Source organism: Hemibagrus wyckioides, linkage group LG20 (assembly GCF_019097595.1).
Source record: "Hemibagrus wyckioides isolate EC202008001 linkage group LG20, SWU_Hwy_1.0, whole genome shotgun sequence".
Taxonomy (NCBI): Eukaryota; Metazoa; Chordata; class Actinopteri; order Siluriformes; family Bagridae; genus Hemibagrus; species Hemibagrus wyckioides.
Window position 1 is genome coordinate 3,846,917 of NC_080729.1, and position 25,577 is coordinate 3,872,493.

At 41.4% G+C, this 25,577-nt stretch overlaps 1 protein-coding gene across 2 annotated transcripts in view; it reads left to right on the forward strand.

Annotated features, from left to right (window-relative positions):
- The first annotated feature begins 6,818 nt into the window (after nt 1–6,818).
- The window catches only part of LOC131371124 (nuclear factor of activated T-cells, cytoplasmic 1-like), a 61,202-nt gene continuing 42,443 nt past the window's right edge, over nt 6,819–25,577 (forward strand). Inside the window, exons 1-4 of one of the 2 annotated variants that reach the window (XM_058418909.1) lie at nt 6,819–7,240; nt 12,576–13,560; nt 14,820–14,979; nt 24,882–25,084. In XM_058418909.1, the coding sequence (XP_058274892.1) occupies nt 7,117–7,240; nt 12,576–13,560; nt 14,820–14,979; nt 24,882–25,084 (1,472 nt within the window). In that variant the 5' untranslated portion in view covers nt 6,819–7,116. Of the gene's footprint in view, nt 7,241–11,129; nt 11,426–12,575; nt 13,561–14,819; nt 14,980–24,881; nt 25,085–25,577 lie in introns of those variants that run through there. The other variant, XM_058418910.1, reaches the window with a different exon arrangement.

A 25,577-nucleotide genomic window follows, 5' to 3' on the forward strand; every position in this document is an offset into this window, starting at 1 on the left:
AATTACATATAAAAACACAACAAATAAAAATAAAATCTTTTTTTATTTTTTTTATTTGTATTTTTTTAAATCCTCTGCCACCTCAGCTCAAGACCAAGTCCATAATTGTTTTCGAATATATTTTTGAATCCTGTTTAAACAGTAAATTTTGTTTGTTGCTGCCTAGAATATTTTCTAACAAATTTATTTGATTGCTTTTCCCAAAGTAGAGTATAAATCAAGTGAGACCCTGACCAGGCAGTTCCTACAGATGAATGAATGAATGAATGAATGAATGCTGTTTTGGAATTTTTAAAAGACAGATTATGTTAATAAATGTGTGTTTTCTTTATTCCATGAGTTGTAAATGAGCCTTTACACACCTTTAGTTTCAGGAAACCTTTCTGTCATTGTATCTGTTTAGAAATCATTATCTGTTCATTCCAAATAATGTATTTATATTCGGTTACATCCAGAATATCTGTGTGTGTGCGTGTATGTGTCTGTCTGTGTGTGACTTTTTTCATATGAACTGTGTGTCCTCAGGCTTTAAATAATACACTACCATAATCATCAGATGAGGAATATTCCACAAAAGGGAAGTGTATGACGTTTCTAAACATACTGCGAGAACCAGACATGCCGGAGATAGCTCAGACACGGCAGTTCTCCATCAGGATGGCTAAGTGAGCGACAAAGCGGGAAAAGGAGAAGTGCACTGAAGAATGAGTGGACGACACAGTCACTTCAGTGGAGTCAGACTTCAGTGTTGCGACATGTGAAGCGGCAGAGCCGAGGCATCCTGCAGCTGGGTGCAGGACGGAGAAGTGATACTGAAGGGGATTTTGAGGTATTAGACCTAATGTATATATGAATATATGAGTCCGTGTAGTATATCTGATTAAAGACGAAAACCGAGCAGTCGAGGGGTTAAAAGCCTTTAGTACCAAACCACTGAGTGAAATATTTCTAAAGGTCATCCTGAGAGCTGGAAATAAAAAGAGTTGATTTTCCTAGTGAGTTCTTGTTATTTATGTTATAGTAGTTCTCTTGCAAGATTTTCGTTTTAAAGTAAAAAACAAAAAAAACAGCAGGTGCAGCATGTCATGTTACTGAGAAACCAATAAGCGTAACATACGTCCTCTTTTTTTGTGAAAGAAGACTGTGGCAGAAAACTGACTGTTTCAAAATGCTGACACTCCTTTTAATAACGATTATGTGTTAGAAGTCATAACAAAATAAACAACGAGAAAAAGGACAGAGATCTCCCACTTTAGAGAACACATCTCACCTTCTGCTGATAGGCATATAGACCACACCTCCTTCACTAGGACTGACAGGTATATAGACCACACCTCCTTCACTAGGACTGACAGGTATATAGACCACACCTCCTTCACTAGGACTGACAGGTATATAGACCACACCTCCTTCACTAGGTCTGATATGTATTTAGGTCACACTATTTTCACTGACAATGACAGGTGCATAGACCACACCTTCTTCACTAGGACCAACAAGTATATAGGCCACACCTCCCCCACTAGGACTGACTGGTATATAGGCCACACCTTCACTAGAACCAGCGGGTATATAGACCACACCTCCTTTACGAGGCATGACTGGTAAATAAGCCACACCTCCTTCACTAGGACTGACAGATATATAGGCCACACTATTTTCACTGACAATGACAATTGCATAGACCACACCCCCTTCACTAGAACCAGCAGGTATATAGACCACACCTCCTTCACTAGGACTGACTGGTATATAGGCCACACCTCCCCCACTAGGACTGACTGGTATATAGGCCACACCTTCACTAGAACCAGCGGGTATATAGACCACACCTCCTTTACTAGGCATGACTGGTAAATAAGCCACACCTACTTCACTAGGACTGACAGATATATAAGCCACACTACCTTCACTAGGACTGACAGGTATATAGCTCATACCTCCTTCAGTAGGTCTGATATGCAAATAGGCCACACCTTCTTCACTAGGACTGACAGGTAATAAGCCACACCTCCTTCACAAGAACTGATGTATATAGTTAAACTGCCAGAACTTGCAGGTATATAGGCCACACCTCCTTCACTAGGACTGACTAGTATATAGGCCACACTTCTTTCATTGGTCTGGCCGGTATATAAACCACACCTCTTTTATTGAGCTGACAGATATATAGGCCACACCTCCTTCACAAGAACTGACATGTATATAGACCACACTTCCTTCACTATGACTGACAGGTATATAGACCACACCTCATTCACAAAAACAGATAGGTATATAGGCCACACCTCCTTCACTTGGACTGATATGTATATAGGCCACAATTCTTCCACAGTGAATGATGGACAAAGAGATCATGGCATCATCATTCACAGGTACTGACAGGGGCAGAGGCCACGCCTCTTTTACTAGAGTCCACACTGGCACTGACAGGAATATAGGACACGCTGCTTTCTCTAGAGGCCACATCTTCATCATAAAAACTGACACAGTACACAGTGCATAAAAACTGACACAGTACACAGCAGGTCATGCCTCCTGAAACAGATGTTCACAGAGGTCGCTCCTTCTTCACTGGAGACCACACCCCCTGGACTGACATGCAGTGAGGCCACACTCTGTTCTGGCAATGTGTCTGGAAATTAAACATACAGCGGCCACACTTTTTTTTATGCTGCGGCTGGAGCTGAAAGCAAGACAGCATGTCATTTTATTTGCACAAATTATCAGTGAGATTTTGTTTTCTTCCATGTGCAGACCGCTGCCAGCCGACACCACATGCTAAACATCAGGGTTTAGTCTCGTTCATAAATTAAATATGTTAAATCCCTTGCATTATATTTGTAGGAAATAATGTTAACATTACCCCTAGTATTAGTACAGGCTATTTATCTGATTAGTAAGACTGAAAGGATTTTTGATCGAGACATGACTCACTGTTACAGAATTTCTTCCTTGTCTCAACCCTTTGCTACAGAAAACTTTATTTTGTTATTACTACAAGCCCTGACAGCGATTTCTTCATGTTATGTGGAACGACACTTAAGGGAACTTACAGGCAGAAGGTAAATGTTTCATAGTGGACACCTCGAGTAGGGAGATGAATGATACGATATGAAAAAAAAGGTCAAATCTGGAACGTTCAGGAGTTCTTCAGTCGCTGTTCTGAAGGAACCGTTCATTAGAACCCTGTCAGAAAGGGGGTTCCTTTTAGGAGGCTAAAAACCCTGTGGATGGAGAACCTTATTCCTAAGAGTGTAGATGTTTGAAAGGAACGCACAAAGTGTGTGTGTGTGTCTAAGAAACCACATTAGAGCTGCCAAAAGGTCTGACAGAAAGACAACACGAGTAAGACTGATCATTTCATGCTTGCAAATCACAGCAAGAATGAGTCATGTCATTCATGCCCTCCACAGACAAGCTGTGGTTACTGTAAATATGCGTATGTGTGAGAGTGCGTCTGTGTGTGTGTGTGTATGTGAGAGGACACCGAAGCAGATGCGGCTCGTCTATGAATTATGTCCTCAGGCGGAAATTTGTCATTGGCCTGAAATACTGCCAACTTCCATCGTTACGCTTCGATGTGCATTTTTAGAAACGCGGCTGAAGAAAAAGAGCAGCCGCAGCATCACATTCTTCGCTTTCTGGATTAGCATTTAATCAACGTCATAACTGAGTACTGTGATAGAATCCAGGATCAACAAGGACACTTGTCTGTTTGAAGAAAGTGTCTGAATTTTCAGTCCTTGCTGTTGTCAGTGCAATAATCATTATTAGAAAGGCATTCTTATGTTTAGGAATTTATTTGGTAGGTGCAGAACATGTTTCTCTGTTCAGGTGAGAAGATATCAGGTTAATTCAGGTGTAATCAACAACAAGAATCTCTCTAAGGAGAGAATATCTAATGTTTTTGAGCAGTAAGCAACCTGTAGATGATCTAAGCAGTGCCCAACCCCATTCCTGGAGATCTACCATGCAGCCAGAGTTTAGCTCTAGTACACCTGGCTCTAATATTTAGATGCCACTGAAGGCTTTGGTTAGCAGGATCATGTGTGTTAGATTAAGAGCTAAACTTTGAAAGAAGCTCGGTCTGGGTGGTCATGCTGTGTATTGTGAGATCCCAAGAACTGTATGTATGTGAGGACGCATTTATTTACACAAATCATTAATAAATCTCTTGGGGCCGTGTTCTTATAGAAAAATAATCAACAAGTGGATCATTTGATTATCTTTTTCCCAGAAGAGCACGGTCAAATCAATTCGAAAAACAATTTTTTTACGATTAAAAAATATCGTATCTACATTTTGTCACTATTTATAGTTTACACAATATATTTTTATACATGGTTATGTTAAAGTTTATTCTTGTTGCTTAGGAAAACGTCAGTATCTGCTATAACGTGGAGGTATAAAACTAAAAATAAAATGAAAAAAAGTTCATGAGATTAAAAAATAAAAATTCAATCATTTTGTTGCTTATAACCAGGTTATTATTAGCCATATATTACATGTAGTATTGGCAATACGAGTCCGTATGTACTGTATGAGCTGTTACTATAGAAACGGAAATGAATTAGAACGAGTGGCTGAACGCAGACCTGTGATTTGCAGCAGCATTACCTCAAGAGCTGCTGTTACAGAAAGTTACTCGACACCTTCTGACCAATCGGAATCGAGGGTATATTTAGACGTGACTTAGTTTCAATGGAAAAAAAAGGGTTTTTTGAACCTTTCTCAGTAGGATCTACTTTCAGAAACCATTAACGTAAGATTTGACTCTTTATGGTTCTAGGTGCTGGATGGGACCTGGAGTGTCGTCTCTTGAATAAGCTGCGAATAACGGCGCTGGAGCGATTATGGACTTGTTCTGGAAAGTCAGCTCGCGTTCTGAAAATCTTCTAGACGACAGCAGATCTGACACCCATTTTTGCATTGAAAGCCACATTCACTGTAAGCAAATGAGCTTGTGGAATGCAGCTGCCTCCAAAAAGCAAATATGAGTGCCGAGAGTGGTGGTGTGTATGCGTAGTGGTGTGTATGCGTAGTGGTGTGTACGTGCGGCGGTGTGGATGTTCAGGGAGTGCATTTACTCTCTCGCTCCTAATGGCTGCGGATGTCTCGTCAGAAGACGATGAGTCCTCTCGGCCTTACATGCCAGAGCTCTTTTCAGACCTGGAAGAGCGTTTGATGCAAATTCTGAATGAACTACTCTATTAGTCAGACGAGCGCTAATTACGCCCCCACGGCGCCGCATGTCCAATATCCTGTGATGCTCTTCTGCACCGAGGGCTCTTATCACACGAGCATCAGAAACGGAGGACCGTGATCAGATTACAAGCTTACGCGTGATGCAGAACCAGAAGACGTTGTGACTAAGAGATTTTGTGTGTGTGCGGTTGCTCAGCTCATGCCTTAGCATGAAGGAAAGAGTTTCATGATTTTAGAATGGAAAATATCAATTGCTCTCTTCACAGCTCCACACTTTTTGGAATGTCTGAAGAAAACCAAAGTTTCCCTTGCTACAAGGGAAACACGCTCTAGATGACTTGCCAGTGTCGCCGCAGACAGCTAAGTAATACGAGCAGGATAAGATCAGCGTGATTTCTCTGTAACATCTCTCACTAACTCTCACAAGTGATTTTAATCGTAACCCCCAGTGCTTTCTAGCGCACAGACGAGTACCTAAGATCTGACACTTAAACATGTCCTGGAATTTCACCCAAGGCTAGATCAAAGCTTTCTAAATAAGTTTCTGTGATGGATTTTAGTCAAAGTGACTAATTCAAAGTAAGACAAATTCAAAGTGGATCTGGAGCCAATCCCAGGAACACTGGGCTCAATCACAAGGCATCACACACACACACAATTTAGAGTTGTCAGTACCCAGAGTGACCAAGGGATGAAGTGTTGATCAGGACACTGACAGTAACCTGAACACAGGGCTGAACCGGGAACCCTGAAGCAGCAACACTACCTGCTGCACCACTGCATTGCCCTCAGTCAAAAGGTGTATTTGTGTACTTTGAGGGTGTAACCCATGTTTTGTAAATGTGGCATGAAAATTTTAAACAAATTCAAAGCATGGCTATTGTTGTGTATGATTTACATATACGAATGGCTTGGCAGTGGAATCAGGAAGACAGGGTGAATTCCCAGTTTGCTCCCGGCGCTAATGCGATGGGATTTAAACCGGATCTAAACCCTGAAAGGGCGTGTACACGACCTATAAACCCAGTACTCCCAGCATTGGCTCAGGAGCTAAATCCTGATACGGTCTGGACCTGACTCATGTCCAGTATTCCCGGGATATCAGGATCTAAACCAGGACTGTGTGTGTACCTGCCTCATGCCCTGTTTTCACAGGTTAGGCTCAGGATCAGTACCTGAAACAGGGATCATGTGTACATGAATCATCCCCAGAACCATACTGACCGTGACTAGCGTCAAGTCGATATTGTAGACTAAATAATCAACAGCTAAGAAGAATAACTAAAGTAACTCAAGCATGCAAAGGGGAAATGTGTGAAAAAAAATTGCAAGTTTATTTATTTAAGTGCTTAAAATCTAGACATGATTTGGGGAAACCACAATTTCAGCCTTCATCGCTGTGCGTAATCATTATTAATAATGTGTTGTGTGACGGACGTGGCAACATTCCGTCCAGAAATCTTGATGAGCGCAGGCGGAATCCCTTCCCGCCGCTGCGAGACTACCGGGGGGCGCGACCGTAAGCGACCGGAGGGCGGCGCGTGGGATTCGGGAGGCGGGGAGGATTGGTTAGGGAGTAGGAGGGTATTTTCCAGGTTTAAATACAGCGCGGTGCGGGAGCTCCGTAAATAGTCGTGTCACACAACGCCGGTAAAACACACACACACACACACACACACACATACATACACACACGGAGAGCCTCACTATGAGAAGCGGCAGCGCGCGCACGGAGTGACTGACGCCTCACGCGCTGCGCTCTACCGAAACAGCCACGCAACGGATCGGGATGCACTGAGTCTACACTGATCTCGCTCAGCTTTCACACTTGATTTTGCACTCGCTTGATTTATTTTTGTTTGTTTATTTCTATTGGAAAGTTTGCGCGCTCCCGTGTCGAGAGGGTGAATGCCCGCGCCTGCGTGCACGCGTCCTGATACGAGAGCCAACTTCACACGGCCGGCTTTGGGCAAACGGAGAGGATCCGAGCTCTGCTGCTCCGCTCAGTTCAGCATGAAGTCTGCGGAAGAAGGTGAGCGCGAGCGCGCGCGCGCGCGCGCGTGTGTGTGTGTGTAGCGCTGTACTCATTGCATATAACCTGCAATAGCTCAACCTGATGCACTGTGTCCATCAATGAAAAAAGAATCAATTAATAACCCAATAAATATTGGAATAGAGTTCAAATAAACAGATTCAACAGTGATGTACACAGTTCAGTAAGCCAATGACGCAACTTGTATTCTACTGGACAATTTAAAAAGACATAAAATTGATGAATTAGACTCCACACTTTAGTAGTGCAATATAAAGGAACATAGAAGTTCAGAAAAATATAAAAATAGAACACACACACACACACACACACACTTTTTTAAATGCACATTCATAGTGATGCTTTCAGTAGAATCATCTCTATCTACTGTAGTATCTTATTGACTGATTAATGGACTCATATCTGAAGTGGAGTTATTTAAATGCAGTGGTGATACAGTAACACAATATGCTCCTGTCTCCTGAAAGTTGATTTGAATGAAAAAAACAAAACAAAAACAAATTTTAGTAGAATTCACAAAACATTTCGAATTCATAGATTTCCCTAACGATGCTTTTGCTTGATCAGAGATGCTTCGTTATTTATCGATTAGTTGACTCACGCCTTGGCCACACTGTACAGTAATTGCTGCGCTAATGCTGTGTGTTTTGAGAAAAACAAAATAGAGAATAGACATTGTATGAAATTTTATAGAGAGATTTTCAGTAGAACTATAAATGAGGTGTTACTGACTGGATAATGCACCCATGTCTTATGTAATGAAATGCCTTGGCGATACGGTAATGTTGTCATCCCATTAAAGCTTCTGAATGAAATGTCTGAACTAAACAGAGATAACCAGAGATGAGTTTCTATTCATTTCATCTTGATGCCTTTAGTAGATTTGATTTTTTTTTTTTTTAATTTTATTAGTATTATTGATTATGGATAATCAGATATCTGAAAATGCAAGTTGGTTGCATGCATTTATCAATACTGCAACACAATATTGGTTATTGTCAATAGAGTTACTGTAAGAGAAAACAGAATACAATAAAATAAAGACGAAGAAAATAGAATAGAATTGCAAGTTGATGCTTTTAATGAATCTGGCAGTATCTGAAATGCAGTTTAGTCAAATACTTTATCATTTATGTAACTTTTCCTTTCAAAGTAACTATACTGTCATGTCCTTTGAAATAGAATAGAATAGAATGAGATATAGGTTGTATTAATTAGATGTTGATTCATTTATAAATGCAATGCCATATCCTAATAGAGCCATGCCAATATATTAATTGTGGAATAGAATAGAATAGAATAGAATAGAATAGAATAGAATAGAATAGTTCATTATTTTAGTACAGTTCAGCTGCATTATCAAGTTGTAACCTAATAACATCACGTCAATACAGTTACTTAAAAAGAGAACAGAATAGAATTGAATAGAAGAGAATAGAATAGAGATATAGGTTGTATTAATTAGCTGCTGATTCATTTATAAATGAAATACCATATCCTAATAGGGCCATGCCAATATGTTGACTCTGGAATAGAATAGAACAGAACAGAACAGAACAGAACAGAACAGAATAGAATAGAATAGAATAGAATAGAGATGCTGGTTGTATTCACTACCTGTTAATTCCTTTATAGGTGCAATACCATGTCCTAATAGAGCCATGACAAAATATTGACTCTGGAGTAGAATAGAAATAATAGAATAGAATAAAGATTCACTTTGTATCAGTTTTCTTGTTAATTTCTTTATTCATATGTTAATGACACAGAAACCAAATAGAATAGAATAGAATACTATAGAATAGAAGTAATAATTTTAGTAAAGGTCAGCTGTATTATCAAGTATTTCCTAATAAGATCATGTCAATACAGTTACTTTAGAATAGAATAGAACAGAGTAGAACAGAAAATAATGTAATTGAATAGAATAGAATAGAGATGCTGGCTGTATTCGTTGCCTGTTAATTCCTTTATAAATGCAATATCCTGTCCTAATAGAGCCATTACAATATATTGACTCTGGAGTAGAACATAAATAATAGATTAGAATGGAATAGAATAGAATAAAGATTCACTTTGTATTGGTGTCCTTGTTAATTTCTTTGTTAATATGTTAATGACACAGAAACAGAATAGAACAGAATAGAATAGAACAGAACAGAATAGAATAGAATTAAGTATTTTAGTAACGGTCGGCTGTATTATCAAGTTGTTACCTAATAAGATTGTGTCAGTACAGTTACTTTAGAATAGAATAGAATAGAATAGAATAGAAGGTTCACATTGTATCAGTTTTCTTGTTAATTTCTTTAATAATACATTAATGACAGAAACGAAATAGAATAGAATTAATTATTTTAGTAAAGGTCACCTGTATTATCAAGTTGTTACCTAATAAGATCATGTCAGTACAGTTACTTAATAGAATAGAATAGAATAGAATAGAATAGAATAGAAGGTTCACATTGTATCAGTTTTCTTGTTAATTTCTTTAATAATACATTAATGACAAAGAAACGAAATAGAATAGAATTAATTATTTTAGTAAAGGTCACCTGTATTATCAAGTTGTTACCTAATAAGATCATGTCAGTACAGTTACTTAATAGAATAGAATAGTATAGAATAAAATAATTGTATTAAATTGCAGAATTTTGAATGTTTATGTTTACTGACTGATTAAACAGGCTTTAATACAGTGAACTACATGCATTCTCGATAGAGCCAAGATGACGAGAGAGTTATTTTGAAACAGAACAGAGATGTATAGAATTGTACTCTAGCCTTCCTGAAGGCGTGGCTGTTGATCACGTCTGGCTGCGTACTCGTTAATGAGCCGCTTCTTTCTCGCCGTCACTCACGTAACCACCAGCAGTCCGTTCTAACACCTAAGATTTTTTTTTTTATTGCACCAGAGCGCAGCTGTTATGGCCACAAATAGAATGGCCAGTGTCTGTGATAGTTGCATCAAAATGTTGCAATATTGCTGTCTCAGTTTTTTGTTCGTTTTTTTTTTTTTTGAAACTCAAGTGTCTCAGTTCAGTCGGGAACGGGATCGGGATCGGGAGTGCAGCACTTAATATCACATCGTTTGTTAGTGGACGAATGCTGATACGGGAAAGTGTATCAGAGATCTGATGATGGATGATGGATCTCCGTCTCGTACGCTTACTCCAGTAACTAAAGCGCACTGATGTCATGGGCTGTGTGTCGATTTGGGGTTCCTTCTGTCTGTCTGTGCGGTTTGGGGGATTGCATTACTGTGGCGAGGGGAGCATGATTATTCGTTTCAGCCTTCTGCTTTTAAGCCTCATAATTGATAGCAGACTGCTTGGTTTGGGTATGCATGTGCGTCGCCTCAGCACGTGCGTATGTGTGTGTGTGTGTGTGTGTGTGTATCGTCTCAGCTCTTCAGCCTGCTGACGAAGGCACTTTTCTGCACCCCTCTTCCCATGTTTTTGCCCAAAGTCTCTCATACCCACAATTCCACCAGGCGCACAATTAAGAGACTGACTCTCCCACACTCAGGACAGTGTTAAAAGAAGAAAAAATACCCCTCTTGTGTAGGCCGCACACGTGGACACTTTGCAAACGGTAAAAATTCCAACCAAAGGGGCGACTTCTGCTTTATTTCCCCCCGTGCGTTCATGTGCCTGGTGGACGCTTATGTGATCTGTAGCAGCTGACTTCCCTGTCGAGAAGCTCCGCTGAGCCTGAAATGCAAACAAGCCACATGTCACAAGGAGAGAAAAGAGAAACCCCCGTGTGCATGTATGTAGACGTACCTGCTGCAGAGTGCGGTGTGTGTGTATGTGTGTGTGTGTGTATGTGTGTGTGTGTGTGAATCACAGACTGCCTCAAAGGAGAAAAAGGAACTAGTAAGGGGCGGATCTGACTGTGAGAGAACCCTCAGTATGAGGCGGCAGGTGTTTTTTTTTTCTTTTTTCTACGAGAGTAAGGAAGAGATAAGAGCTCTGGTGTGACTGAACAGGATGTCAAAAGCCACTGCTCTGCTCTGCACGAGGAGCTGCTGATACACAGCAGCGCTTAAACACTCCTTCCCGGAGACGCTGAAGATGGGATCCGGCCATAAAGAGCCTGAATTTGATTTCAGCTTAATGTTTGAGTACGGCAGCCGAGGCGGAGAGATGGAAATGGAGAAAGGTGTGTTGGACAGGTGGCAGAGTGTGTACGTGTGTGTGTGTGTGTGTGAGAGAGAGAGCCTGTGAGTGTGTGTGTCTATGTATAGTGTATGTGTTCGTCTGTGTGTATGTTTGTAAACGGTTCTGAGTGAACGTATATGAGTCGCTTTGGCATAAAGATACATTGCAGCGTTAGCTTTATTTATCTCTGTAAAAGATAATATTCTATAGAAATAACAAATATATATATTGTTTGGAAATATTTTGGGTTTGTTTTTTGGTAAACATTTTATTTCAGAATCATTGCAATTAAAAAAGGGCTTTTTATGCTGTGTGTGTGTGAGAGAGAGAGAGAGAGAGAGAGAGAGAGAGAGAGAGAGAGAGAAAGGAAAAAAATATTTTTTTTGTTCTTATTAACGTATAAAGCTTTAAAACTTATCTTAGTTTAGATTTTTTTTTTAATTTTTTTTTTTTTTTTTTTTTAACCACAAAATCTATTCAAGAGTGACAGCTGTTTTTTTTTTTCACTGCATCTGCTTCTGGAAATAGTCTGTCACACACTAATTTTAGTCAGTCTGCCCACGCATTCTGTGGTGCATGACAGGTTCATCATTTCACGTGGTGTCCTGGTTGCGTACCGCTGTAGTTAACAAATATAGATTGAGGTGAAGGGGATGGCCACAAAAAGAAAAAAAAAAAAAAAGTCACTGTTCAAACAGAACACAGTGTTTTCTTTAGAAACCTGAATGGAGACGAAGACAGGGTCATGAAGGGGACATTATTTTTTTTCTGGTTTTGTCGTCCTTTAAACCAAGTGAAAGTAAAAAACTGGTACACATTTTAATGAACTGATATAAATTTTTATTAAAAAATTAAAATTTTGATAAACTGGTCATTTTTAAAATTTCAAACAATTGTAAGAAGACAAAGAAGCAAGAGCAATTTTGCTGCAATTCCTATGATTGAACAAATGCACTAACCTTCCTCATCCCCTTGAGCTAACCTTAAACATTTGTTACTTTCCATATGCTCATGCAGATTTTTCCATGCCCCAAAGTAGATTTTGAAACAAGCCTCTATGGTGCTGCTTTCTTCAACTTGAGCTAATAGATGAGCCAGATGTTGTGCTTTTGTCTTTTACTCATCATCATCTCCTTCTTTTGTCTTTGCAGAGGCTTTTAGCTACACACCAAATGTTAGTCTGTCTCTCCCACTTGGGATGGCCACCCCTTGCCTGGCATCTCAGTACCACAATCTTCAATCAAGCCCCGTTATCTCAGTCTCATCATGCCACCAAGCGAGCTACGGACTCCATGAGAGCACCATGGCTCCCAACTACTACTTCTCTGGGCTCCGTCCCAATGGAGCGCCTCCTCTGGAAAGGCCGCGCATTGAGATCACATCATATGGCCAGATGCCTGAGGAACAGGTGGAGGAAAGTGGGACGATGGGCCCTGTGGCAAAGCGAGTCAATATTGTGACCTTGACCTTGCCTAGTGCTGATGGATACCGTGACCCAAGCAGTCTGAGTCCAGCAAGTAGCTGCAACTCGGAGGCATCATATGAATCTGGTTTCTACAACTATGAAAATTCACCCCAGAACTCACCTTGGCAGTCTCCCTGTGTCTCACCCAAAGGCTCATCCTCTTTGATGCTGTCTTGCCCCCCTCATGGCCATGCCCCAGGTCCCTCCCCTCGCCATTCCCCTTCCACTTCCCCCAACGATGACATAGGAAATCACGGCAAGCGGAAGTATAGCTTCAACGGCACCCCTTATGGGCACGCACCAGGCATGTCACCCAATCACTCACCTGGGGCTTCACCTCAGGGTTCACCAAGGCTGGAAGAAGGCTGGCTGGGAACCACTAACCAGTACACCAATTCCGCCATTGTGGCAGCCATCAACGCCCTCAGTACAGACGGCTTTCCAGATCTCGTTGATGGTGTTCCCAACAAGAGCCGGAAGACTAGTGTAGAGCACAACCCCAGCATGAGCTTGAAGGTGGAGCCAGCAAATGATGATGCGGGAACAGAACATGGCCAGGAGGACTATACCAACTCCAACCGTATGCCATTCAAGAAGGAGAGCTATTGCTCAGGATTCCTGGATGTTCCACCTCACCCATATTCATGGCCCAAGCCCAAACCTTACCTCAGGTAATCAGTTGTACACAGAATTGAAGTAGAAATACAACTCCAAGTCCTGATCTATTTAAATATTTGATGTTAGGTGTATTGACACTTCAAGCACACGGTTATATATCTTATGATTAATTTGTGTTTACATGCAGATTATAACTTACTATGAAGTCTCCTCCTTGGCATATAAAACAAAACTAGTTTGTTTAAAGTCAGTTTAGTTATAGCCGTAGGAAAGTGAAGGTAGAAAGTTCATACGTATTTCATAAATTCCTTTGCGCAGGCTGGTGCAATGGGTCGTGGGCCGGTTCTCATAGCAACCCATACATAAACACTGACCAACACATCATTTTATTATTTTGTTGTTTTTACTGTTTTTAACAGGCCTCTGGGTCCGCCTGTGGTCATAGTGCACGAGTGTGTATGCATGTGCGCACTTTCCTCCGCCGGCACGCTTTCCTGCCGGAAATCAAGTGTTTGAGGGTGATAGTGTAGAACAGGAAGTGATGGTGTCAGTGTTGGTGGCGCTGGCTGCAGATTCTCCTTCCCTCCCAGACACATTAGGCTGATAAAAGACAGATAAAAATGATGATAAAAGTCCAGAGGGAAGCTGGTTCGTTCTGGGTCAGCAAACACACCAAAAGTTCCAAGAGGATGCCTGAGATTGTGTCCATTTGTGTTGCTTTAGGTTGCGTCGTCCAGGCATCCGGTTGTGCTGAAATTTTGTTCCGTCAACGTGTGCTTTGTGTGTGTTTTCACGTGGGAATGTGTTCTCCCATTGCTCGTTCACTCCGGACAACGGAGAATGAAAAACACAAAACAAAACACAGTTTAAAAAACGTAAGGCGTTTTCTGAATTGGTATTAAACTCGAATGAAGTTTCATCATTTCGGTGGAACCAAATTCATCCACTTAAAAGCATAAACGCTTTTGTGGAGACCTGGACTGATGAGCTGTCAAGTCGTGATAGAATGCATGGAACAGTTTAAATGGATCTCATGCTTCTTTCATTATTTCTTCTAAAAAAAAAAGAAAAAAAAACGTTCACAATTAGCTGCCAGACTTTAAAAATTAAGTATGTCAGGCTGTGACTACAACAGATTAGATTAGAGACAATGATGAAACGGAGGGGTCCGGGGTCCCAAACGCTTGCCAGAGCAGGCCGAAAATCTGGTTTCACTCATCCGATTAATGCCTGTAAGACTGTGTCTGTGAGTGTGTGTATGTGTGTGTAATTCATAAATCTTGATGAGGTATTCTGTGCTGTGATTTGACAGCCCGTCCCTGCCGGCTCTTGATTGGCAGCTGCCGTCCTGCTCAGGTCCCTACAATCTACAGATCGAGGTGCAGCCCAAATCCCACCACCGTGCCCACTATGAGACGGAGGGCAGCCGAGGGGCAGTGAAGGCCCTGTCAGGAGGTCACCCTGTGGTGCAGGTATGCTAACGTTTCTGCTGCTAGCAAGAACACAACATAAAAACCCTTATCTAAACTTCATTTTGCAAATCGGGGGTTAAATTCTAATGTAGAGTCATTAGTTTAGTAACGCAGTACATTTACAGTAGCCACCAGTCACTTGATGGAAAAAGTAGCTTGTCTGAAAGTAAAAAAAAATGACATGCAGGAAAATAGAACCTAAAAAAGTGGCAGGTTTGCAAATATATGATGCTCACCATTAACCACTTACATACTTTTCAGTTTATACTATGATTGTTCTGAATATATACATCAGGTGAGCAAACAGCCTCATACATCAGATTCTAATAATTATTACAATTAAATTACATTTTTATTCAGTTACATTGTAGGACTTTTTTTTGACTATTTTCAGATTTTTGTGGCATTCATAGTTAAATATAGTTAACTACTAACTATATAGTCTGGAAAAGTTAGTTAGGTTAAATATGCATTTATAGAATTGATGAGGCCACATCATCCAACGGCATAACTGACATAAAGGAGATTATTATTTATTTGGTCGAGATTATTACTTTTCACATTACTCATGTGAAAAGGGGAAGAGGGCGGGGCTTCCATGGAGACTGAGGGGTTAATGTTGAAAAGCACATTAAAAACATTTATGCAACTGTCAATCATTCCAGATTGGCTCATCTGCCATTTGTATTAGGGGAAAAAAGAAGACTATTCTTTTTGCCTATTTTTGTGTGATGACTCGAAACGTGGTTCATCTGTGCAGGATGTGTAAAAAGGTCAGCAGTTCTATATTTTGTAATCGTCAAGGAGGCTTTGCAACTTGGCTCATCAACCCAAGTAATCATTGGGCTTTAATTTACAGAAGTATGACATTATTTATCCAGTTTGAAATAAGAGAATTGGGAAAATGAAATAAAACTACCTTAACTATATACAGAAACACAGGTTTATTCCACATGATTTTTCGTTCTAAAATATGATGACGGGGCCATTTTTGCTGGCTGACCATGTGAGCTTTCAGTAAGGGCAGGGGAGCATTTGAGAGTGAAAGAAAGAAAAAAGAAAGAAAGAAAAAGAGAGTGTGTTTGCACTTGTGAGTGACATGCTGGTGTGTATGTGTTATTAATGGACCGTGAAGTCCGAAGTCAATCGACTACACCGTTTGTAGGAGCGAATTGCAGTGGCGCATATTATCGCAATTATTGCGGCGCATGAGCACTGCCTCTAACTATTGTGCTTGGCACGCATTATAGGACCCACGTCACTCTCACCTGCATTACCTAACACGTGTTAGAAAAAAGCGTTCTCTATTTTTCTCTGTCTTGAACTTACCCCTTAATTTGTGTCTTGGTTTATCCAAGGTGGAAAGTGCACTTGAAAGTGCAATGCTACGTGTGTGTGTGTGTATGTGGTCGAGAGTGACGTGCGTGTGGCCATGAAATCAATAATGTAATACATTCAGATGCAGACACACTGGCGCGGTGCTGCCGTCTCTTGGTAAAGGCAGTAGTCGAGGCATTGCAGCTGTTTTCCAAACCCTTATTTTCTCCCCAGTCGAACACGGGCACTTTCACTTCCCAGCACAGCAGCTGCCGCCCAGCCAGTTTCAAACCTAATTCATCAACTCTCAGGTGTTATTTATAATCCATTTCCTCCCTCAGTAGAAGTCATGTCTCGATGTTGAAGTTGAATTTGTTAACACAGGCCTGCAGGGAGGTAGACGTTAACCAATGTAGCCTGTCATATGCTTGCTGTTGAGAGCTGGACCTGACTAAGCTTGTGCCACTCCATCTCTCATGGGTGTAAGTGGTACCACAGTGGCCTCCAGTTGCAAAATATGGGAACTAAAATATAAACACTGGTAACTTGCTGTTTCGAAACATCTTTATTCCAAGTACTCTGACTTACTCAATATGGCCAAAAGTTAGTAAAAAAAAAAGGTAATTCCCCAAATTTTGCTTCAAAGTTAGAAGCCCACATTTTTATAGAATATCTTTGTATTCTGTGGTGTTAAGATTTCTCTTTATTTGGAACTAAGGGGCCCAAACACATATCAGCATCTCAGTGCCTTTGTGTACGAGGTTGGTGTAGAAGAACTCAAGTCTCCTGCACAGAGGCCTGACCTCAACCCCTGACTGAAAACTCCCAAACCCCAGACCTCCTCTCCCAACATCAGTACCTATCCTCGGTGATGCCCTTGTGGCTGAATGAACACAGTCACAGTCACATGGAAAAATCTAGTTAAAAGCCATCTCAGAAGAGTAGAAGATACACTAACAGCAAAGGGGCACTACATCTGGAATGGGATGTTCAAAAAGCACATCTGAGTGTTATAGTCAGTTGTCCACAAACCTTTGACTACATAGTCTATTCCAATCTTTCAGATAACTGCAACACATTTTGTTTGCCTTTTTATATTTTAGAACGGTAGAATTTCCCTTTTGGAGTGTGCACGGTTTAAGTTGTCCAGTATGATTTGATTTTCTCTGAAGAAACAAGTTGAAAAATACCACTTCAGTGACGCATTTCATCTGCCATGCTCACATTGTTAGCATGCTTCTTTTAACTTTTACTTTCCTTCACTGTGATTTAATGCCTTAACTGCTCCAGTTTGGGGGAAATATACGAGGGCTTTCGTCAGCCTGCGGCCTCCTGAGCAGACAGCAGAAGCTTACTTGCTGCTCTCTCGGCTGAGTTAGGCAATCCTGTCCAGTGAGAGAGGTGCTGGGAGAAAGGAGCTTCAGCTTAGTCACGCTTCAACTCTTGCCAGAATTTGCCGTAGAAGATCCAAAGCTGAGAGTACAGTGGGTTGTAATTTTGACCCCCCGCCTTTCCCCACTCTCTTACTTACTCTCCTTGCCTGAGCATCATTCACATCATGGCTCACAGAGTAAGACAGTAATGAAGAGCAGGTTTTGGGCGGGTGGATGGCAGCCATGGAGAACAGCAGCAGGGGGGGAGAGGGTGTGGGGCACAGGGAGTCAACAGGCAGGCAGCTGAGGCTCAGCAGAGTTCCTTCCCCTCTGGGACCCTCTGCTTCCTGCTGATTAAGGACCCTAGGCACCAGTGGTGCCCCTACAGAGGAGTAGGGGATGGTATGGGGGCAGAGAGGAACAGGAGTCCCATAACCCAGCTGATGCTACTGTGCTGGGACTCCAGGGGCCCTTGTCTCATTGTTGGTGTCAATTCTGGTGAGGCACTCATCTCTCAAAAGTGCTCCCAAGTCAATCCATGGGCTGACACTCACTCTAAAATGTTTCCTTTCATGCATCAACACACACGAACACACACACACATGTTGCTTCTGTTGTGGTGGTGACACAATTTTCCCGAAGAGTAGCATTGATAAAACAAGAATACAAACAAAGTGGTAACCACCAGTGGCACCCATCCCTTGTCAAACAGAGCCACATCACACTTCATTTGCATAGCCATCACAAGGGGTTTGCATTTTAATTTTCTGTCATGTGATGTAAACAGCTGGAACACCACCAAAAAAATGGTGCCCCCCCCCTTCTCCCAAGCCGGACTGTTTCTCTGCCCCCCTTGGCATACTCATTAGTGATCATGGTGGTTCCACCGTAATGAGTGGAGGTGTTTTCCTAAACCCTTTCACTGCTGCTCCCAAACACACAGACTTCCCTTTGTTTAGGAAAGTTCCTTTCATAGAAGTGACATCACTCTCCCTCTCCACTACACCACTGGCAGACTAGAGGCCAAGGCTTGAGAGAGATACCCCATGTTGATAGAAATCTCCTTCCTCTACTTAGACAAGAATCTGTGAACTCTCCAGCTGACCATTGTGTCGCTGTCTATTCCCTTATTCTTGATCTTCTGTACAGTTTATTATGGTGGAAGCTGACCCCTGTAGCTACTTTTCCTTTTCTCTAGCTACTGCCAACCGCAATACTATTGGGAGGGACGTCCATCTGTGGAAAAGGCACATTGCTGCACCACAGTTATTGCCAACATCTACATGATGGTTTTTAGAGGCATTCTGGGGGGAATCTCAAGGTCTACCTTTAAGGGAAAGAGCACCTCAAGAATGATGGGTTTTCCGTCAATTTGAAATGAATATCGTGAGTGTTTGCCAGTCCTGAATTACATGGAATTATGTTTTAGGGGGGTGAAGACCAAGCTGTGACTCACTAAGTATTCCCATAACTCAAAACTATGTTTCTATGTTTTAAAGACTTTAACTGTCATTAGTTAAACTTAAAAAAAACCATACCTGAAAGTCAGAGGTACGAGCAATCTGATTCCCTTTTGGGTGGAGTGACTCCCTGTACTACTAGGGTACCACTCAAGTGCTCTGATTTCAAAGCCTGAGGTTTTGGATGAATACAGTGAAATGTGTTGGAGATCAGAGATTCGCTGTCTGAAAACATGTTTCTCCAGTAAATCTCCCATACTGCAACCCTTTGAACAAGCCTGGAATCCTCATCTTTGTTTCATATTGATTCAGAGATGACAGCTTTATTAAAAAAAATCGAGAAAGTGTCATCTTTCAAATAATTACTGTCTCATGTTTATTATGTAAAGATCCATTAAACACTCCATGCCCAGATTTCCTTTTCTTTGAGGGGCTCCCCTTACTCAAGACATTGGTATTGGGAAACCACTAATTGCAACCATGGAGTAACTCGAAGAATGCTGTGCGACGGCAACATTTTCATTGGTCTGAGGTGCTGACCACAGATTTATGAGGTAAGGCATCGTTGGCCGCCACTTAGATCACGGGGCACTGGAATCCTGCACACGTCAGTGTGTAGCCTTTGGCAAGGCACTCTGGTACAAAGACGTTTCTTTTTAAGCCGTCGATTTATACAGTGCTTATGATCTCTATGATCTTTGGTCTAGACATGAGGAGCTCTAAACGTTGGCCCTCAGTGACATTCATTTTGCATTTGCGTTTTAATACCCACCACAGACTATTGTCATTCTGCCGAAAACCATAAAAGCAACACTGATTACTGAGGCAGCCAATTACAATAATTCTCTCTCTCTCTCTCACTCTCTCTCTTTCTTGCTCTCTCTCATTTTCTCTCTCACATACACACATATAGCAAATGCTATGCGAACAGAGAGCTAATAAAAGGGACTCTGGGGTGGGAGAGACAAGACTTAGATGAGTGTAGATTTAATTTGGTACAGAGAGGCCTCTCCGGGTGACTGTCAGCACCTATGAGCGAATGTGATAATGGACCAAGGTCCCCCTCCTTCCTTTTCTTCAACCTTGCACTCTTACAGTTTCTCTCCCTCTCCCCCTTTCTACGCCACGTGGACTAGACCAGTCATGACATTCCTACTTACCACCGTGGAGAGTACAAGAGACAGAAATAAGTGCAGGAATGAGTTAGAACGAGTTACATAATGTTAAGTAATACAGAAAAAGAAAATGGGAAAATGGAGTTCACTTAATGTAGCCCTCTGATGTCACCACTCATCAGCCTCTCATTTCCTTAAACAAATGTGCCTATTGCAAATCCTGGAGCTGTGTGGCCCAACAGGACTTATGTGTTTCCAGTGTGGACATTTCACTAATACCTAGGAGCCATACTGATGTAGGGAGTCTGCTGCAGTGAATGTCATGTGCCATATTACTTATGGGTAATAATAGTGCATTTCCTTGCTAATTCTGTTGATTTATATGATAGGCATGCCTAATAAACTGGCAATCCAGGCAGTATGGAAAAACCTTCTACAGTGAGTTGCATGTGTAATATGTATTAGATCAGTAAACCTAATAAACTGGCAAATCAGTGTAAAGTAGGAACAGATCTCGAGTACAAGAGAGGTTTGGCTTTCTTACAGACGGACACTCCGAACTCTCACATGCAAAATAGTTGGGGACATGCAGAACTCAGTCAGGAGAACTACGGTTCATGATTTGATTTCAATTTCCTGATTTGAAACATAGAGGTTGCTGAGGAGAATGGGTTTTATAGTTTAATAGGACCCATGACTAATCCCGTATAGGAATAAACAACCATTTTTCTTCTTCCTTAACATATATAAAACATATATAAAAAAGTGACAATAATTGGTTAAAAACTGACAGCTGTTAGTCATACATACACTGGTCACTTTATGGGAATGCCACCAGTATCTACACCTAATCATTCATGCAATTATCCAGTAATACAGTAGCAGCAAAATACCTTAAAATCATGCAGATAGGCCAAGAGCTTCAGTTAAGGTCCAGCAATGGTTTTGCACAAGAGTCTCTTGAGTTTTCACAGAATGTTGTGAAAAAAAAAACATCCAGAGAATGGTTCTTCTATCAGTGAAAATGAAGCATTGGCTAAGGCCAAGAACATGAATCTGAAGAGTTTAAGATTGGAAAAATAAGTGGCCCAAACAAAGTGGTCAGTGAGTATAATTAACACACAGTCAATAGTCCAGATGTGTCGTCAGTATTTCCCGATTTTCCGGAGATTCAATAGTAAAATTTAAGTCATGAATTTCTGACAGATACTGGCCTATTGAAAGAAAATAAAGACTTTGGCACCCATGAAGCCAACTGACCTAAAGACAAAGCTCTGAAAGAGTCATTTGAATTTCATGGTGTATTTTAGACAGTGTCTCAATGTGTGCAGATAAAGACAGTAAAAGAGAGAGAAAGAAAGAGAAAGGGAGGGAGTTCAGGAGAGCACATATGGTGAATGAATCTAAGGAGTTTGCCCAAGGGGGACAAAAACATGTTACGTTACTTTCAGGAAGACCAGCATCACTGCAAGTTACCTGACCTCATTCATCACTTCCCTTTGTGCATGAGGTCACTTTTGCTCTGAATGAAGCCAGCCATACTTGTCGCTCTACACCGGTAGACCTGTGAGCTCGAAAACAACTTTCCTTTAGACACATAAAAGCTGAGGTAATGCCTGGTTGAAAGAACACACAAAATCATGGCAGTACGCAATGACTATAATACTGTAGTGTAAGTGGTGTGGAAGCAGAAACATCAGATGGTCCATGCAACTTTAAAGACCATTTTCTGATTAGACTTCTTGAGCAAGTGCACAAAAACACAGTTGCAACATTTTCCCCCCTCTTCCCCATTTGTCTAGAAGTGCTTAGTAGCACACAGGCCTGTAGCTAATTAGCTGCGGTGACACAGCGAGTAAAATATAATAAGCAGAGCGAGTGCCTCTGGTGAGATCACCTTGGAGATAAAGTGCTCTCTAGAGAAGCGAGGACTTCAAGAAGCCCCTGACCCTGGCATGCCTTGCTGATGACAAGCATATGTGACTAGCGTTCAGGGTCAGGACAGCTGTTGAGACTCTGAAGAGAGAAAAAGAGCCAGGAGTGTGGATAGACCATTAGCCAACAATTGCTGGCTTCAAAATTTGTCATTCTTAGCCATTCAGTTCTGTGAATGATGCTTAGAGAGACCTTCTAGTAAATAATGGATTTTATATTAGCATTTGTCTTGAGTATCATTATTCATCTTCTACAATATATTTTGCTTGGAAATCCATTAATTTCTAGAAAATATGTCTGTCTAATGCCGCATGTCAGTTTATAAAGTTGAGTCACTATGACTTCTTTTGAGTTACTCAAAGTTTGGATAATGGGCCCACATAAAATCCAAATCACATATAGCAACTTTAATGTTATGTCAGTATTGGCTCCTAATCCTGACACAATCCTTCAACCATCCAAGGGTCACTTGATGAACTTCCCATCAATAAGGCAAACAGGCAAATGGGGGGCAGGGTAACCATAAGAAACTAATGATGGCAAGTTGATGAGGTCATACAATGTAGAACAATGGGGTGTATTATAATAGGAGTTCATTCATTCGTCTTCAGTATCCTTTTTATCCTGGTGTGGCCTGGGTCACACTGTGAGGTAAGAAATATACACTAGATGGGATGCCACACACATTCAATCAGCAAGGGGCAACTGAGGGTAGGAAATCCACCTTCCAGTTTTGTTGAAGCGGGACTTCTGGAGAAACTGGAGGAACCCCTTGCCTCAGACAGCACAGAGAGTAATCCAAGCTCAGGATGGACTCAAGCTAGAGGTGAAAGGTTGATACACTACCTGCTGTGTAACTGTACCACCATATCATCGGAGTCTCACTCAGAAGAAGAAATGATAAAAGAATCAGTAGTAGTCAGCAGATATTTCTAATAACACAAATACCCAAATTCCCCCACCAACACCAAACAGGGGCAATTATATAAGCATTAATCAGATTATGTCATAGGTTACATGTGGTCTACATTCTGTTAGATGACTCAATCACTTGAATAAGCATAGCCCCTATTATTTAGCCTGACATCCTCACCACTTTGACTTGGTCACCATAAGAAACTTCATAAGCCCTAGACCTGAAATTGCACAGTTTGGATTTACCACATGGTCTTTATTTTGACAGGTCGTTCTTATTTGCTTTCATGGCAATTGAACATGTGGCCAGTAAACCCCAATTGGATTGAGCTCTGGAGGTTAATCTTAGGGGTTTTTTTTTTTTTGCTCTTAGTGTTTTCTTTTTTACTGTTTTCAGGGGGCAGTCCAGTTGCCCACCCACAGTGTGGAGAATGTAGCCATACAGACTGAAAGATCTGGTTACACCAAAGTCCATTCAGTTGCATCAAAGCAACAGTTGCGATCCGCTTCTTAACCTGCGGCTGCATACATTAATGCAACATATCCAGCAAATATCTAGCGATAGCCACAGTCAAAATAAGTCTACATTTACAGATCCCAAAGATCTACAGCAATCAGAATACACTGACATACAGTGGCTGCCACTTACTGTGCTGCTGATGAGTGGTTTCTATCTATGTGTAGCAAACACTTGTTCCCCCTGCCTGTGCTGAAGTGGTTTTTATTAGAGAACAGAAGGGCTAAGTGGTAACCAGAGAGAGAAGGGAAGTTGTACCTGTTTGAAGTAAGGGGTTCTGATTCTCTTGGTGCTTTTATCTCAGTGTGGCACCATCTCTGGCTCTGGCCCAAAGCTTTGCCAGCCATAATAAAAATCATAACACGTATTGTGTTCCATGTCAGAAATCCCCCAGGGCAGCATTATGGAGGCTAGCAGAATGTTAATAGCAAGTTATGCTCAGAAATGCTGCCATCACCAAAATCCAGCTCAGTTGAATCAGGCTAGCAATGGGGGAGATGTTTTGGTTCTTTCTTAGGCTTGTTTCGTTATAGTAAGTGTAAAATCAATAATATTTTAAGTGGTTTTGTTTTGTCATAAACATTACTAGGTAGAATTTAAATAAATTGTATGGATTGTATTGAGGATCGAACCAACAGAAAAAAAAATTAGCTGGGGTGATCTCAGGTCCCAAAATCATAGATTTTGCACAGAAATTAATAGTTCGTTTCAATTATTGCTGCCAGTGTTATTAGGTGTCATAAAATAAATTGATGGATTATGTTTAATTATGTTTAACCTCTGTAAAGACTGTGGTTTTACATTGGCCATTTTCCATTGAAACATTGTGTTCTGAAGGCCTGCCTCTTGATGGGCATCCTTATGGTCACTGAGAAATTTTCCCAAACAGCAGCATGACAAGACCCAACCTCCACCCAATGTGTTATAGAACAGAGGCTATGAAAGAGTTCCTGCTGCATAACCTCAAGAAAAAAAAAGATCAAACCTGTCTTTAAGAACCCCCTCAAACCCCAAAGGGAACTCTCTTAATTCTGCAAACAGAACTTGGGAGAGGGTAATGTGGCTCGTTTCCAGCCCAACCAAGGAAACAAATACAGTGCTGCTAGCATGAGTGTGGCTCTCTGAGGCTAAAAGCTATCATTAGGAAGCCTTAGCCACAGTGTGCTGAAATAATTACAGCACAGAAGAGATGGGGTTTTAAGAGTGGGCTTCTTTTAAGAGGTAGCAGGCTTTTGGAGAGCTCACCTAGTTCTCTTTGTTGTTTTGCCAGCTCTACGGCTACATGGAGAGCGAGCCACTAACACTCCAGCTCTTCATTGGCACGGCAGATGACCGACTTCTGCGACCGCACGCTTTCTACCAGGTTCACCGCATCACCGGCAAGACCGTCTCCACTGCCAGCCACGAGGCCATGCAATCCAACACCAAAGTGCTGGAGATCCCTCTGCTGCCTGAGAACAACATGAGAGCCATGTGAGTCTGTCCCACCTCTATGCATTCTATGTCATGCCATTTGCACTGAAATGATTTATACATTTATAACAAGTAATCTATATGAAATAATTCATCTAATTACATCTAAGTGGATCAAGGTCACCAAGACACTTAATTCAGAATCAAGTTAGGATCTATCTCTCATCCTTAATGGGTCCTTTGGGTGAACCCTTAGATCTAGAACCCTGTAACAAATAAGGGGTTTCCATATCTTATTTTCTTCATTAGCTAAGAATCCATTGAAGAACCTTTTTTTTTTTTTTTTTACACCAGAATACACTCGGTATACATTAAGACTCCTGTTCTTCTGTCAAGTCCAAGTCCAAGTCCACACCTGGCCCCTAGACCCTAGCTTCAGTATGTTTGTTGCTTCTAGCTCCCCCTCCTCACCACCACCACCCAGAGCTTAAATGTCCCTGGGGCTTTTACTTGGCATGCCGTCCAGCCAGCAGCACTTCTGGCTTGGCTTTCC